This window comes from Callithrix jacchus, chromosome 18 (assembly GCF_049354715.1).
Source record: "Callithrix jacchus isolate 240 chromosome 18, calJac240_pri, whole genome shotgun sequence".
Classification (NCBI taxonomy): domain Eukaryota; kingdom Metazoa; phylum Chordata; class Mammalia; order Primates; family Cebidae; genus Callithrix; species Callithrix jacchus.
Window position 1 is genome coordinate 9382466 of NC_133519.1, and position 11201 is coordinate 9393666.

Consider the following 11201-nt stretch of genomic DNA (forward strand, 5'->3'; position numbering starts at 1 on the left):
TAAAAGAGAATCATCTACATTTGTAGTTCCTATTTCTGCGGGTTTGCCTGGCCATGGTTGGAGAGGGAATGGTGTTTGATGGTAAACACAAGGTGTTTGGGGGTCAAGAAGCCTAGATTCTCTCCCTGGATCTGTCACTAACTTGCTACGTGACCTGAACACGTCACTTTACCTCTCTGTGCCTCAGTTTTCCCATGCATGAAAAAATAAAATGAAATGGGAAAAAAATATAATTGATGTACAAAGAAATGCACACATCTAATGCATTTATGCTAAAGATGAGTTTGGACATATGCAAGCACCTGTGATAGCACCACCACAATCAAGGCAGTAGATCCAACACCTTCCATATTTTCTTGGTGTTCCTTTTTCTTTTTTTTTCTTTTTCTGTGTGTGTCTAACTGTGGTAAGAATCTTTAACATGATGTTTATCCTCCTTACAATTTTGAGGTGCACAACGCTATGTTTTTAACCACAGGTGCTAGGCTATACAACAGATCTCTAGAACTAATTTATCTAGCATAACTACAATTAGCATAATGACAATTTTATATTTATTGATCCACAACCATTTCTCTCACCTCCCAGTCCCCGGAAGTCACTATTATAGTCTCTGCTTCTATGAGTTTGACTATTTTAAACGCCTTATATAAAGTGGAATCATACACTGTTTATACTTCTGTGACTGGCTTATTTCACTTAGCATAATGCCTTTCAAGTTAATCTTTGTTGCTACAAATGGCTAATTTTCTTCCTTTTTAGGCTTAATGATACTCTACTGTACATTCTCATTGACTGCATATTTCACATTTTTATCCATTCACCTGTTGAGGGACACTGTTTTTTTCCCCGTATCCTGGCTGTGGTGAATAATGTGGCAATAAATATGGGAGTGCAGATATCACTTCTAGATTCTGATTTGAATTATTTTGGATATATCCATAGAAGAGAAATTGCTGGGTCATATACTAATTCATTTAAAACGTTTTGAGGAACCTTAACCGTGTTTTCCATCACACTGGCTGCATGATTCTTTCTCACTAATAGTATATAAGAGTTCCATTTTCTCACGTCCTCAGCTTATCTTTTGCTTTTTTGATAATAGGCATCCTAACAGGGGTATGGTGGTATCTCACTGCAGTTTTGATTTGCATTTTCCTGGTAATTAATAATATGGAGCATCTTTTTATCCACCTGTTGGGCCTTTAAATGGGGAAATTTCTGTTCACATCCTTTGGCCATTTTTCAATTAGATTATTCGGTTTTTTTGTTGCTATTTATTGTTTTTGCTATTCAGTATAGGAGTTTTTGTGTTGCTATTTGTTGTTTTTGCTATTCTAGGAGTTTTTAAATGTATTTTGCAAATTAAGAACTTACCAGATATGTAATTTCCATTTCTTTTTTACCATTTCATAGGTTACCTTCTCATTTTTTGATTAACTTTCCTTAGGTTGATTTTTCTCTTGCTTTTTCGTTAGTTGTAGTCCCACTTGAATATTTTTGGCTTTTGCTGCCTTTCCTTCTGGTGACACATGCAAGAATAATTGCCAAGGCAAATGACAAGAAGCTTTTCCTCTAGAAGTTGTACAGTTTCAGGTTTTATATTTAAGTAAGTTTTCAATTAATTTTGATTTAATTATGTGCGTGGTATAAGGTAGAGGTATAGTTTTGTTTATTTTTGCATCCAGTTTTTCCAATACCATTTCTTAAAGAAATCACCTTCTCCTGATAGTGTATTTTTGGCACCCTTATCAAAGGTCAATTCATCTTATACTCATGGTTTATTTGGGGGCTTTCTGTTCTGTTTCACTGTGAATGAGTTACCAGTATCTAATTATTTATTTACCTATTTATTTAGTTTTTATTACTTTATTTGATTTTTGAAACAGGGTCTTGCTCTGTCATCCAGTTTGAAGTGCAGCCACACAATCATGGCTCACAGCATTTCTGATCTCCAAGGCTCAAGTCATCCTCAGCATCCCAAGTAGCTGGAAATATGGGCGTCCACCACCATGCCTGGCTAATATTTTTTATTTTTTGTAGAGACAGAGACTTGCCATGTTGCCTCGGTTGGTCTCGAACTTCTGGGCTCAAGCGATCCACCCCACCTGGGCCACCCAAAGTGCTGAGATTACAGGGGTGAGCCACTGTGCCTGGCCCTATCCATATGTATATAGAAGAAAACACATTGGAGATACTGTGATAGTTTAAATATGTACATTTAACACACCTATATACATTGTTGGCTATTTTTATTGCTTTCTATTAATTGTTAAAAAATTCTTTTTGCTTTAAGAAATTAAAAATGATATTTGATACCAGGCAAGACACAGAACCAAGGCAGATTTTGAACTTTCAGGCTTGTTTATACCTTGAGAGAGAAAGTTGAGCATATTGTATCAATGTTAGCATTCTTCTCAGATAGGTTATACTTAATTAAAATCTTATTAATTTTCATTAACTAAAGAAAGATGAGGCAACCAGAAGAAAATCTGGTGAGACACAGATACTTAGAGAACAAATATCATGCTGACCATCCAAGCACATGTGAAGTCAGAAGGAGTTTCAGCCAGTCGTGGGTATTGCAGCGCCATTGGCATTCGTCACTCCATTGTGGTGACGAGCATAGCACGGATTAGCTTGATGCAATTCCACGTTCAAATAGGATACTGATTCCACACTCGTCAAGCCACCTTTTGCTTATTGTTTGACTTCCTACAGTTTCTGACTTTAAAATAATATGCTAATCATACTGCTTAGTTTTCTGGTCTGTTGAAATAATTATATTTCCCAAGACAAAGAAAAAAATGATATGATAATTTTATACATTACTGTTCTTTTTTTTTTTTCAGTGCATTTTCCGTTTTTATTTTGCTATGCAGAAACATACATTCACCATGGGCTGTGATGCAGGTGACTGTGTAATGGAGAATCTCTCTTTTTGAAGACTATTTATAACACTAAATAGTTTTAATGACAGTGTAAATTCTGTACAGTGTAAGGCTTGGCTCTGAACTAGAATGTAAATATGGACCAGATTTGAAAATAAAACACTCTTTTCAAGTAAAAGAAGAAAAATCAATTTAAAAATACACAGAAAAAGAAACTAAGAAAACAAAGCCACAGGAAGCCCAACAGGTTCTCCTGAAGTGAAATGTCATAATATTGTAAACTAACAAAAATACAGGTTTTTCTTCCCAAAATAATGACAATTTACATATTTAGGACTGGTTAGGGAACTCTGAAAACCTCTCCGGATTGAACAGACCAAAGCAAACAATGAAGAAGAAATCAATTAATATGCTAAAATCAGTATTACCTTATAACAAATTAAATGAGATACACAAAGCAAGATTGTAAGCGTTAAATATTTCCAGAGGGTCAGAGAGTCATTACTGTTTATGGGTGAGAGCAAAAAAACCAGATGAAACAAGTATAAGTTGTTTACTGAATAAACTTGATTATTGGCACATCTAATCTGGAAAAAATCTGACACATCAGATAGACCTAGACAGCTTCTAGCATTTGAGGGTAATCTTTGTTTAACTATAAACAAAAGATTTGTTACCTAAGAAATTGCAATTTTGTTTAGACTTTAATAATAATAAACTATGAAAGGCATGAATAGCTTATGTGTTACATGAAATCACGGTTTATATTGTTGGTTATGAACGTGCAGGTATAGCTGAAAACTGAGACATTTTGTGAAAATTTAAAATGCTGCTATTTGTAATTTTATTGTTGCTTCATGCATTATCAGTTTCGTGATGCTGAATCAGATTGCTTTATTATGGGAGGATCTCTCTGCCAGGGTCTTTATTAATGGTCAAGGTCAATTCTTCTGGATTGAAATTTTCCACGGACAGATACAAGTCAGTTGGGTTAGAAGAGGGAACTCCACATAGGCTCTGGTTTTCCTAATGGTTTGCATGGCTGCATTCATGTGCAAGCTAAGGTATTCCTGGTCATGGTCAATGTCTGCATCTCCCGTGATGACTTTTCGCTTCTCAATTCTTGTCTCTGAAATGCCCCCTTTCACAGTTTTGGTGATGTGCGTAGTGGTGGTGGTACTGGTGGTTTCAGATGTGATCGTCTGCTCGCTCATCAGCACGCCCGGCTCCAGATCTGTGCCGGGATCGACCTGTGATGGTTCATATGTGATGGTTTTGGTTTCAGTGTAAAACTTCCTTGGTAGAAATTTCTAGCTTTACTCCTCCTGGTGAAACACTGCCAAAACTGATGGTTTCCGTCTTCACCATTGAGGACTCAAAATGAGGTTTTTGTTCCAAAGTTTCTGAAACGTGGATGGCTGCACTCTGCTCCTCTTGTGGCTCGCGGGAAGCAGCAGCTGTCTCTTGCTGCTCCAGCACAGCTTTAGCGACCTCCTCCCCTGGTTCCTCTTTAGCCCCGTCCATCAAGGCAGAGCCCTCCTTCCCTTTAACACTAGAAGCCCCCGTGAATGTGGGCAGTGCTGTGGCATCGCCGCCGTCACCTGCTGTGTAAGAAGCATCCCCACTTGTGTGCATCACACGCCTCTCCTCCACCAGCACAGTCTCCTGCACCACCTTCTCAGTGCTAAGTGGTAGGTGGTGTGAGGGGGGTTCCGTCTCAATTCCGCTGGATTCCGTCTTGGTTTCCATTTTCTCTTCAGGAACAAGTGGTTCAATCCTGGGGGCATCCTCCTGCCTGGCGGCCAGTCGCACGGGGGAGGTGGAAAACCTCTTCTCCCATTCATTCGTGACGGCAGTGTCTGTCGAGGTTTCTAAGAAGGTTCTTTTCAGCTCGCTAATGTCGGTTTGATGTTTCATCAGGTCATCTTGAGTTTTTTCTAACTCCTCAGTAGCGGTGGTCTCCCCGTCGGCTGTGGTGTCTGTGCGCTGTCAGTCTTTCCCTCGTGCCAGATGGCCGAGATGGGCGTGACTTCTTCCCCCTTCCTCCGTTTATCCTCTTCCTAGTCTCGCTCCTCCTCGGCCTTCTTCTCCGGAGTCACAGTGGTGATCAAGTTGGTCTGAGAGATGCCTTTTGTTGTGGCGTACTGGCCAGTACCAACCTCTGCAGCAGACATAGAATCCTTCATGTATATTTCATGGTTTTCATCCACTGATGCTCCATCCAAGCTGCGAGACATGGTATAACGTTTCCTGGACGAGCGTTCAAAGTAAGGCGCTGGGCGATCTATCAGTGCACTGTCTCTTCTCGTCTGCGCTTGTGTCCTGCCACTATAACGAAACTTGGAATCCAAGGTTAAGAATTTCTTGGGAGGTGCTTCTGGTAACGACAGTCTGAAAAATGTATGATGCTCAACACAAACTTTCCATAAACGCTTGGCAGCTCTATGGTTTGGCAGCTTAAACCCAATGGTGCTTTCAAATTGTTCAAACTCTCCTGGCCGGATCTTTATGTAAAAGTTGTTCCGTTTACTTTGGGAGGCCGAGGCGGATGGATCATGAGGTCGGCAGACTGAGACCATCCTGGTCAACATAGTGAAACCCTGTCTCTACTAAAAAAATCACAAAAAATTAGCTGGGCATGGTGGCGCGTGCCTGTAATCCCAGTGACTCAGGAGGCTGAGGCAGGAGAATTGCCTGAACCCAGGGGGCGGAGGTTGCGGTGAGCCGAGATCGCGCCATTGCACTCCAGCCTGGGTAACGAGAGCGAGACTCCGTCTCAAAAAAAAAAAAAAAGTTGTTCTGTTTATATGAAATCTTTAGAACCTTGGGCCAGGCAAATCTGTTTATTCGCAGCCGGTCACGATATATCAACAGACCACTTGCGCAAACTCCTAACATAATTTCTACTCCTTCTGAGTACTTAGCATGATGTAAATCGACCCCATACATGGACAATTTTTTGGCATTTTCCAAGAAATGCATCTCTGCTTCTGCCAGCGTCATCCCTCTGTGGCTCTTGAGCAGCTCGATCACTTTGTCTTCCAGTTCTTTCCTCTGGTTTGGTGCAAAGCGGAACTCGCTAACGTAATCGCTCCCACATTCGTCTGGGTCATAGTCTCCGAGTTCTGACTGGACAGTGTAGGAGCCCAGCAAGGCCAGGGTAACGAAGGAGCAGGGCAGCCTTCCGGACACGATGTCATCTCGCAAATGCAAGCAGAGGTAGTACCTGGTGATATCTTCAGATAGCTGGGCAGGGTCTGGTGGATAGAATTTCACGTTAAAAGAAAAGTGCCAAGCACCACTTCGAACCTGTTTTTTTATTTCCTTAGCAGGGTCCAACCAATTCTTCTGGTTTTCAGCATCTCGATACATAAACCCAAAGTAGTCTTTCTCTAGCAAGTTCAAGTGTTCACATACTTTATCAAACAGCACTTGTCCTCTGGAGCGTTTCTCTACATCACAGGTATATTCTGAGCCATCTAGAAGTATCACTTTGCACTGCATGCTTTTAGGCTTTTTGACAATCTTTAATGGAGACCGAGGGAGTTTACTGCTAGATGATTTCTAAGAAAGTTTATCGTCTTCTAATTGCTGATATTCGAGCTGTTTTGCAGCTCTGGAAGCAGATTCCTGTTCCTTGTCCGTGACCTCCCTCCGCACCGGGGTGCTGTGAGCTGCAGCGGCCGCGAACTGCTCCAGGGCCTGCTGCTGCTCCTCGGTGGGCGGCTCCGGCCCAGGGGCTCCCACGTGCCCCTGTGCTCCCACCGCCTCCTGGGGCTTGGCCTCCTGGTCCGGCTTGGATTCCGAGTCTGATCCAGATTCTGTCATCACGGTTGATTGTTCTGAAATCACCGGGGAGCCCGGGCGTGCTGCGGCGTGGGGACAAGGCTCGGGCGCGCGTCCTCGGCGGCGGTGCGCAGGAGACGTGGGGAGGAAGCTGCAGCCCAGGGCTGCTCGCCGTGGCTCCCCCCGCCCACCGCCCCGTTGCAGGAGACACCAAGGCTCCGCGGAGCTGCGGCGGGGGCCCACGCCCGGAGACCGTGCGAGGAAAGCCAACCTCGTCCTGCCTGCCCACCCAGCCGCGGGGGAGGGGGGCACTGCAGGGAGACAGCCGCCAATGCCTATAGCTTTAGCCCTTGATTCCCACTTAGATGATGGCCCGGCCTGTACATTACTATTCTGAGCTTGCATAAAATGAGAACCCTTGTGAGAATCAGGTCCTCTCTTTTGCTGAGTCACATTGAGTATTAGGAATGGTATAATGACAGGCTCACTATGGATATGGCCCTTCATAAACTTTTTGGAAATGACCAGTTTAACTTTACAAAGCGTCAGCTCTCTGGATTACTGAACTTGCCTTGTGCTATACGTAGTACTTCAGTATCTTACTGAAACGTAGAAAAATCTGTCATTTCCTCTCTCAATTGGCATTTTACTAGGCCAAAATGGTCTGTGCAATGATTTATCCAATACTAAATATTTATTAAATACGTACTATACATAAATGTGTGGCAAATAGAAGAGCGGAAAAGAAATTAGACACGGTCTTTGCCAGCAAGAAGCATCCAGTCTACTGACCTCTGAGATGCAAATCACACGTAATGTTATAATGCAGGATGTAGAGAAGAGAGGCAGGAAGATCACAAAGGAGTCTCTAGATTTGCCTGAGGACGTTGAGGAACTGTCTCCCTTCAAAGAGATTAGTGTACAAGGATGACAAGTAGGAAGGATATATGAATGGGTATCTCAAGTCAAGGACACTTTCAAAGACATACTATTTTTGCAGGAATAAAAAGTGCCTTCGTTTGTCTTCTTTAAAGTGAAAATAGGAATTAAAAATACACTCAAGGTATAATTAAGGAAACTCAAGTGTGTGAAAGGGTTTGTGTGCCATGCTAAACGGCAGATATTATCTTAGACAACGGACAGTTTTGCCTATAGTAGTTACAAAATATTTGGGCAAAACCATGGAGAAGGAATTAAAGTCTACATGGTTATTAAAATGGTCTGAATTTAAAAAGTTGTTTAATATGAATTCATGCTAATATTTGTATGTTTGGGTTTTCTTCTTCATAGCTAGATGATAAATGTGAGGACAGTATCCATATTTATTCTTAGATTTATTGTTTATCGCAAGTGTGCAATACAATTTTTTAGTAGCAGAAGCTCAATCTTCACTTTATTATTGATTAAATAAACCACTGTATTAAAAATGAAGATTTAAACATTCCAAATTATGGAAGCATGAATTGATCACAAATATTAAGCCCATTTTTTTCTTATTAAAAAATTTCATAGAGAGAAACTTAGTTTTTGGGCTGCTTTAACTAACATAAACTTGATGATGTATAAACAGCAAAATAAACATATATTTATTCCTCACAGTTCTAGAGGCTGGGAAGTCCAAGATTAAGGTGCCAGGAGATTCACTGTTTGGTGAGTGCCTACTTTCTCATAGATGATACCTACTCCAGCCTCACGTGGTGAGGTGGGGCGGGGGGAGCTCTCCTAAGCCTCCTTTATAACGCACTGCTCACATTCATAATGACTCCTTCTTCACGACCTAATCACCTCATGAAGCCCTCACCTAATATTATGATATGGAGGAGTGAGGATTTTAACATACCAGTTTTGGAGAACACAAATGTTCAGACTGTAGCAAAGATTTTTGCAAGAACTAATTTATTGTAGGCAGTATGTAATTTAATTAACAAATTGAATGTTTACATATACATTAAATAATACAAACCTCTATAAAGTAAAATATGTCCCTTTCATTGTTGACTGTATATTGCCATTGAGAAATAAGCATTAGGGGGACAATAAGTATAAACCACAAGAGTACTGTAGATATTTTCAATTGAACAACTGGTTGGTATAGTCATCTACAACTTAAACATACAAGAAAGAAAACACATGTTTTTAAATAGACATGAAAAATAAGAAGGTAGATAGAAGGATGGATTACGTGACAGGTAGATTAGTCAAAAGATGGATACACACGTACACACAGACACACACACATTTTTAAACATCATAATTCTTGTGGGAAGTGTGTGTTGAGTACATCAGTGTCTAAAAATTTCTGCCTTCTCTCTCAATGTCTTTGGAGAGAGGGAGAAAGATAATTTCTAGATATCGAGTCATCTATACGTGTCTCTTACGTTAAGCTTATGCTTATTAGTCAGAATTCAATTTGCTCCTTAAGGTCTTACAAAACAACGTTTAACCGTACTGTAAGCTTTTGTCGTATCAACTGATGGAACACCTAGTTATTGATTATCTTAGGTTATTATTATTTAATTAACTGATGTGGTAAGTCTGTTAGTTTATCATTTTGAAAAGCTTGGCGGATGCCTTGATTATAACATATACAGTCATGGGCCACAAAACATTTCAGTCAACAACCCACTGCATATATGACAGTGATCCCATTAAATTACAAGATGCTGAACATTTTCCATTTTAAATATAGAATTTTAAAAAATTTAAACATAGGAATTAAAAGTTTTTACTATAGCTAAAAAATGCCTATTTAAAAAATTTCTAGTGGTATCATAAATGCTATAGTGCGGTAGTGCAATGCATATCCCTGTGTTTGTGGTGACACTGCATAAACAGACCTACTAGGTGTCAGTCATATAAAAGCAGAGCACATACAATTATAAACAACAGCTAATATGTGGTAACGATAATAAATGACTTACTGGTTTATGTATTTACTATACTATACTTTTTATTGTTAGAGTGTACTTCTTCTACTTATATAAGAAAAAGAACTCTATACCAGCCTCAAGTAGGTCCTTCATGAGGTATTTCAGAAGAAGGTATTCTTTTTTTAAATAGAGTTTTGCCCAGGCTGGAGTACAAGGGCATGATCAGCTCACTGCAACCTCTGCCTACCGCTTTCAAGGGATTCTCCTGCCTCAGCCTCCCAAGTAGCTGGGATTACAGTCACCCGCCACCACACCTGGCTAATTTCTGTGGTTTTAGCCAAGTCTGGTCAGCATGATGGGGTTTCAGCATGCTGACCAGGCTGGTCTTGAACTCCTGACCTCATGATCCACCCGCTTCAGCCTCCCAAAGTGCTGGGATTACAGGCGTGAGCCACTGTGTCCAGCCAAAGGTATTCTTATGATAGTTCCATATGCATTATTACTCCTAAAGACCCTTCAGTGGACAAAGTATGGAGGTGGAAGACAGTGATATGATGATTCTTACTGTGTGTGTAAGCCTAGTTAATGTGTGTGCTGTCTTAGTTTTTTGCAGAAAAGTTTATGAAGTAAAAAAGTCAAATTAAATAAAAATCTAAAAACAGAAAAAAGTATATAAAGATATAAGAAAAAATATTTTGGTACAGCTGAACAGTATGTTTGTTCTAAGCAGCTGTTATTATAAAACAGCCAAAAAGTCAAAATTGTTAGATTGTTTATAAAGTAGAAAGTTACAGTAAACTAAGGTTAATTTATTATGGAAGAAAAAAATTAAAAAAAAAATACATTGGCCTGGCATGGTGGCTCATGCCCATAATCCCAGCACTTTGGGAGGCTGACGTGGGTCAAACACAAGGTCAAGAGATCGAAACCATCCTGGCCACCACGGTGAAACCTGTCTCTACTAAAATACAAAAAAAATCAGCCAGGCATAGTGGCGTGCACCTGTAATCCCAGCTACTCAGGAGGCTGAGGCAGGAAAATTGCTTGAACCTGAGAGGCGGAGGTTGCAGTGAGATGAGATTGCACCACTGCACTCCAGCTTCCCAACAGAGGGAGACTACATCTAAAAAAACAGTTTAGGGTAATCTAGGTGTACAATGTTCATATAAAGTCTACAATAATGTATAGCGATGGTCTAGGCCTTCACATTCCCTCGCTGATTCACCCAGAGCAACTTACAACCCTTCAAATTTTCTTCCTGTTAAAATGGCCTGTGGAAGTGCACCATTTTTAAATCTTTTATACGATAGTCTAACTGTTCCTTTTCTATGTTTAGATGTTTATATATATAAATACCTACCATTGTGCTGTAATGACCTAAAGAATTTATTACAGTAACATGCTGCACAGGCTAGTAGCCTCGGATTAATAGGATATTCTATATAGCCCAGGTACACAGTAGGCTACATCGTCCGGGCGTGTGTAAGCAAACACTATGTGATTTGCATAACAATGAAACGGAAATTGCCTAATGATGCATTTCTCAGAACATATCCCCATTGTTAAGTACATATGTCTTGTTTCTTTTGGAGATTTTTAACATCCTTGCACAGTATCTTCCTAAAAGATACCTATATTTTGATGAAATAGTCAA

General features: G+C 40.3%; 2 protein-coding genes across 2 annotated transcripts; both read right to left on the minus strand.

The window, feature by feature from the left end:
* Positions 1–2837: 2837 nt before the first annotated feature.
* On the minus strand, positions 2838–9952 carry LOC144580187 (uncharacterized). Its single transcript, XM_078355506.1, has one exon. The coding sequence runs from the start codon at positions 7182–7184 to the stop codon at positions 6456–6458; it is 729 nt and encodes a 242-aa protein (XP_078211632.1). The 5' UTR covers positions 7185–9952; the 3' UTR covers positions 2838–6455.
* LOC128930125 (band 4.1-like protein 3) lies at positions 3702–6985 on the minus strand. The gene is given in 4 exon segments (XM_054247846.2): positions 3702–4181; positions 4183–4879; positions 4882–5420; positions 5698–6985. Coding segments are annotated over 4 exon segments (2283 nt in total). The 5' UTR covers positions 6396–6985; the 3' UTR covers positions 3702–3832.
* Positions 9953–11201: the final 1249 nt, after the last annotated feature.